We start from the raw sequence: 6,466 nt of genomic DNA, 5'->3' as shown, positions 1-6,466 counted from the left end.
ATGTTTCTTTTTTTCATAACAAAGCTCGTAGTAGAACCTTAGTTTTCTTTAGTAGGAATGATAATGATAATGATAATGAGTCGGATATATAGGGAAGTCGATTAGATTAGATTGACTTATCTTTTATTCGGTATATATAATATAAAAAAAATAACGAATGAATACAGAACATACAAATTTTTTTTCTTTTTTATCTATATAATACAGAACATCTATTCTATTCGTTACACCAAAGTGGAACACGTTGAGGTTAATGGATCAAACATAGCCGGAAGCAAGTACTTCCTTCCATTTGTACCATGTGCATTATAACTTGCACCCGTAGTCGGATCCACCAACAAATCCCCTGGATACCCGGGATACGCCCCTTTAGCATACACACCAGGACACGCGGATGCAGCCTCTAATGGTGCACTCGCATCCCCTTGATAATACCCGTTCCCAAATGGGTTCGTAGCCGTACCAACCAACAAGCTAGCCAGGTTGATCACCATTCCGTCCAGGCCCACATCGTTGTTGGGTGCAACCAATGGCGCACTTTGTGGTCCGTAAATAGGCTGGTGAAATGGCCACGCGCATTGACCCGGACACTGTGTCTCCGAGTTGCCAACCCATATATAAGGAATTTTGTGTTTCTTTCCATTACTTACGTGGCGTATTTTGGAGCTTATAATTGCTGAGTTGTGTGTCCCACATCGACCAGAGCAGAATCCTGTGACTGCCACGTCATGAGCAGTCAAAACAATGTTGACCGTGTTTGGTGACGCAACTTTTGAAGCAAGTTTAACCAGGTGGGTTTCCGTTAATGACTTTCCAAAAGAGTATTTTGTGTCTGATAATTGTTTTCCTAGCCGTAGCCTGAGGGCGAGTGAGTTGGGTTTGCTTAATTTGGTGTGATATTTTTCGGTGATTTTCCACCACGTGGCAACTGAAGGTTGTGAATTGGATGACGTGGAGGACAAGGAGGTAATGAAATCGGAGATGATGGTTTTTTGTGAGGGTTTAAAATTGCCGTACCATACGAGGTTGAGTGACATATTGCCGACAAGAAGTGGGCCGTTGTGGTATTTGAGTAGGTTAGATGAGTCACGAACTAACTCAGTGAGTCGCCTCGTTGCGAATGTAACTTGGAGAACTGAGATTAAAAGGAGAAAATATATAAGAAAACGAGTAGGAGTCATTGTTTAACTAAGAAAATATATAGATAGTTTTGACTTGATGGTGTGGAAGTAGTTATGAAGAATGTGATATTTATAGTTGTGAAAAAGGGATAGAAAAATAATTAAATTAAATTAACATCACAAAATTCGTTTATGGAGGGTTGGAAAGCGTTACGAAAGGGGAATTATCAAAAAAAGGAAAAAAAATAGAGGTGAGGTTACAACTAGCTAGATTTACTATAAACAACTGGCATCTTAAGTGAAATGTATGATATTGTTATAGGTTTGAGGTAGGAATTGAATAAACCTATCCAGCAAGGTATTGAATTAAGTAGGCGGGTTTAACGTGAAAAAAATAAATGCATATATGCATGCACGGGCAGAGCGTCCATTTTTGACTTTATATGCGTTGACAAATCCAAATGTCGAGCTGTAACAAATTAATTAATTAATTAAGAATAGAAGGGCAACAACTCATGTTCGGTTATACTCCGTAAGTAATTACGAGCGATATTGTCCAAAAAAAAGGAAAAAAAGATTTAAGACTAAGTTTGATTAATTAATGAAATTCGTAATAATTTAGAGATAAATTATAATAAAAGGAGGTTGAAGATGAGTTGAAAAATTATAAGTAAAGAATTTAGATCCATAAAAAAGTTGAATAGTATAAAATAGTAATAAATTTCAAGAATGAAGAGAAAAAATCAATTACAAAAGGGAACTGATATGAACATAATTCAAAATTACAAAAGCATGATGGTTGTGTACATAACATTTTGGATCGTGTATATATCATTACCCATTACAAAATATCTTAGAGTTGGATTTACACTTGTTTAGCATAATACTGTACTATAGACTAGTTGAATTTATACATTTTATCATAATTAAAATCATGTTTTTTAACATACATATTTGAATATCAGATAACTTTGACTATTTAAAAAAATTTGTTTAAACTTCACCATGAACACATATATTTTGATAAAACAATATATAGTCACAAAAGGCGGAACTTGAAGATTTTGATTGGGAGGGCGAAAGTAACTTTTTTTTTTTTTTTTTTTTTTTTTGACATCAACGGTCATACAAATATAGTTTTGTTGTTGTTCATGCTCAAATTTAAAGGCCTGCATACCATTTTGAATTTCAACGGTCCGACAAGTATTGTTTATTCTATCATCGACCATTATCTTAAAAAGTGAAGTAGTAGGTTCAGTTATATAGTGTAAGGATTATAGGACCCAAACAATAAGATTAATCACTGAGATTAATCACCCACTTCGACAAACGAAAGACAATAAAACAAGAAAATTAAAGAACACGAGATTTAACGTGGTTATTGAGACGACCCGTCCTAATCCATAAGGACGAATACAATAACATATGATTACATCGCGAGGTATTTGACCTCTATATGATACATTTTACAAACATTGCATTCGTTTTTAAAAGACAAACTTTTATTACATCGAAAGTTGACAGGCATGCATACCATTTTATAATATATCAAACTATCAATGACTTAATAATAATCTTGTTGAACTCAACGACTCGAATGCAACGTCTTTTGAAATATGTCATGAATGACTCCAAGTAATATCTCTAAAATGAGCAAATGTACAGCGGAAGATTTCTTTCATACCTGAGAATAAACATGCTTTAAAGTGTCAACCAAAAGGTTGGTGAGTTCATTAGTTTATCATAATCAATCATTTCCATCATTTTAATAGACCACAAGATTTCATTTTTCATAAATAACCTTACAGTGTATAAAAATCATTCATATGATGAACACCTGGTAACCGACATTAACATAATGCATATAGAATATTCCCCCCATACTCGCAAGTATGCTATATAACGGCAATCGCAATCACTTTTTTAAATTGAAGTACTAAAGCATTCCATATTCCAGAATGGGGTTTGTTAGGCCCATAGATCTATCTTTAGGATTCGCGTCAATTAGGGGCCATTTCCCTAATTCTTAGGCTACCAGACTTGAAGGGGCGATATTCGGTATAGTAATCCAACCATACAATGTAGTTTCAAGTACTTGTGTCTATTTCGTCAAACATTTATAAAAACAGCGCATATATTCTCAGTCCCAAAAATATATATTGCAAAAGCATTTAAAAAGGGAGCAAATGAAACTCACAATACAATATTTTGTAGCAAAAATATTCATACGACGATACTGAACAATGCAGGGTTGGCCTCGGATTCACGAACCTATATCAATTATATATATTAAAGCATGTAATCGTAATCGAACAAGCTTATATATTATTATTAATAATATACTGTTATGTTATATGTTACATAGATAAATTTATTATATTTAATTTATTTATTAATATTTGTCATATTAAATTTTAATATAGTTTGATTAATAACGTTTTACTGATAAAATATAGTAATATGTAATACATATACGTTCCCTGAGGCAAGGGTCGATGGATTTGAACACTCTCAAATCCGTTTTCTTGTCCAAGATCCAATTTTACCCGGAGTATGTAACGACCCAGAAATTTCCGACCAAATTTAAACCTTAAACTCTATATGTTTTCGACACGAAAAGCAAAAACCTCAATGTTGAGTTTAGAAAGTCTGAAATCTATATCTGGATGTTTAGTTACCCTCTTGACCAAGCCTGACGATTCACGAACATTTATGTGCGATTACGATATATACTTATTAATTGTTAACGATAACAAAGTATTAGATATAATAAGTTTCGATATAAGAATATTATATTTAACGATGAGAGTAAAAGATAATAAGATTTTACAAATATCTGAACCTGTCTTTGTCAAACTATTAACGAGTCAATAAAGGTTTTAACGTTATTTTAAAAAGTCGAAACTTTTCTAGAAACCTTTTGATAAATTGTAAATGATAACGGTCCGTGATTTTAACAAAAATAAATATTTAAATAAAGCGTGTTTATTAAATATATATTTATGTATTTTTCAAAATAATTAAATATAGTCTTTAACTAAATATAAAACGTTTTGTATTTAAAAATACTTAGTTAAACAACGAACACATTTTTCGATATAATAGAATTCGATTATAAAATATTTTTATGGATTTCCAATGATATAAAAATAAAAATAATGATAAAATAAAGATTTTAAATAAGCACCAAAAGACTACAACATTTAATCACATGATTGTAAGTTAAAATGTTGGAAATCACTAAACCTGCACACTTGCACGAGAAAAATCATAACTAATTCATTCGGACTCGAAAAAGGGTGATCTTGGTGTCCAAACGACCGTAACTCAAAAATCTACAACTTTCGTGACTATACCTTACACGAATCGTGTACCCATCTACACGAAACGTGTAATGTTGTGGTTAGGTGGATCACATTGTCTATAAAATTCGGACGTATGTGTTTTATAATTTATATATCTTTTTCTTTTCTTTTCCTTCTCTCTTTCTTTCTTCTTTTATTACAGAGTATTATTTATTATTTTTATTATTATCTATATTATCAAAATTATTAAGATTATTAAGATTATCAATATTAATCTTAATATTTCTAGTATTAGAATTATTTCGAGCAATAATATTAGTATTATACATGAAATACTACGACGTGGTTCTGCCCAAATGTTTTCAAAAATGGTTTCATGAGTGGGAGTGATTGAGCTAGATTATGGGTTATAGCTATGGAGGTTATGGGTAATGTTCAGGGGTTTTTCTCATGAGACAAACTAGTGTTTGTCATCTCCGTTGCGTTTAAATAATATCCTGCAATATTGAATCTCAATATTGATACGTGAGCACTCTAAACTTAACTTTTATTTACTTTTAGTGTGTCCCTGACTAGTGCTCGAGAAGTTAGGATCGTGTACATTTTTATATCTATTTTTGTTAAAATATATTTAGGATAGAATCTGAATTAGTTACTCTTGCGGTTAAGATAAGGTATATGAATAATATGTTTTTGGAAAGGTGGCGAAAAACTATAAACTTTTCATTTAGATGTCGAATGGATTCGACGGATGGATTTGAAGTTATAGTCAATTGAACTTTTGTACAAATTATCAAAAATGAATATTTTAACATTACGTCGATGTTATAAATTTCTATTATTATTGATATTATGATTTTTATGGGAAAACTAATATTTTTATTAACAACTATAAAATTATTATTTTAATTGTTATTGTTATTAAAACTATTAAATATCATTTTACTAAAAATATTATTTTTACGATTATTATGATTGTTGTTATTAATATTTCAAAGAAAATAATATTTTTTATCAAAACTATAAAGTTATTATTTTTATTGTAATTAAAAATATTATTGATACTAAAACTATAAAATTATTATTATCAATAATATTAATATTAAAATTATTATTTAAAAATATTGTTTAAAAGTAAAAAAAAGTATCTTTATATCAAAATTTGGTATAATTTTAAGATATTATAAAAAGAATTATATTATTATTTACCTTAATAAGTATTGTAAAAATATTTGAGGATATAAAACAGTGATATATAGTTATATTTAGAATTTTTGGAAATCTTTTTGAGTCAAACGAATTTTTATTAACTTTTACATATTGGTCTCGAGCATTAGGATTGTGGAACACTGTAAATTGACTTTATTTTGTTAATTAGTTATTAACCAATATATAAATATATAATTAATTAGGTTCGTGAATCGAAGGCCAACCTTATAAGTGTTCAACGGTGTTATATGTATTTTTGCTACAAAATACATTAGGTGAGTATATAGATCCCTTTTGAACTCTAAATATTTTTGGGCTGAGAATACATGCGCTGTTTTTATAAATGATTTACGTTATGGACACAAGTAACTGAAAAATATATTCTACGTTGAGTTGTACCACTGGCATACTTCCCTGTAGCTTGGTAACTAATATTTACAGCGGTATTGTAAACGCGAATCCTGTTGATAGATCTATCGGGCCTGACAACCCCAACCGGACTGGACGACCAGTATTCAACGGTTGCACAGTACTTCGTTTTGTGACTACACCTTGGTACGGTGTAGTAAGATTTCATATTAAAGGGAATATGCGACGTGATTAAATGTTAAGTATGGTTACCAAGTGCTCAACCACTTAGAATATTTTTATCGAAATGTTAATATATGAAATCTTGTGGTCCATGGATTGTTATAACGCTGCTAGCATCAAACCTATATATCCCACCAACTTTATGTTGACTTTTTAAAGCATGTTATTCTCAGGTACGAATTAAGACTTCCGCTGTGCATTAGCTCATATAAAGAATACTAGTTGGGATCATTTAAGTCA

The 6,466-nt window shown here is 30.7% G+C and overlaps 1 protein-coding gene across 1 annotated transcript; it reads right to left on the bottom strand.

Annotated features, from left to right (window-relative positions):
- Positions 1 to 224: 224 nt before the first annotated feature.
- On the bottom strand, positions 225 to 1,188 carry LOC139847666 (protein PHOSPHATE-INDUCED 1-like). Its single transcript, XM_071837392.1, has one exon. The coding sequence runs from the start codon at positions 1,179 to 1,181 to the stop codon at positions 225 to 227; it is 957 nt and encodes a 318-aa protein (XP_071693493.1). The 5' UTR covers positions 1,182 to 1,188.
- Between the last annotated feature and the right edge of the window lie 5,278 nt (positions 1,189 to 6,466).

This window comes from Rutidosis leptorrhynchoides, chromosome 5, assembly GCF_046630445.1.
Source record: "Rutidosis leptorrhynchoides isolate AG116_Rl617_1_P2 chromosome 5, CSIRO_AGI_Rlap_v1, whole genome shotgun sequence".
NCBI classification, from domain to species: domain Eukaryota; kingdom Viridiplantae; phylum Streptophyta; class Magnoliopsida; order Asterales; family Asteraceae; genus Rutidosis; species Rutidosis leptorrhynchoides.
The sequence above is the reverse complement of the archived record's forward strand: the minus strand, read 5'-3'. Positions and strand labels throughout refer to the sequence as shown.

What these genes read in the sequence shown, in the direction of transcription:
- LOC139847666 (XM_071837392.1), bottom strand. Translation starts at nt 1,181, where the DNA reads ATGACTCCTACTCGTTTTCTTATATATTTTCTCCTTTTAATCTCAGTT.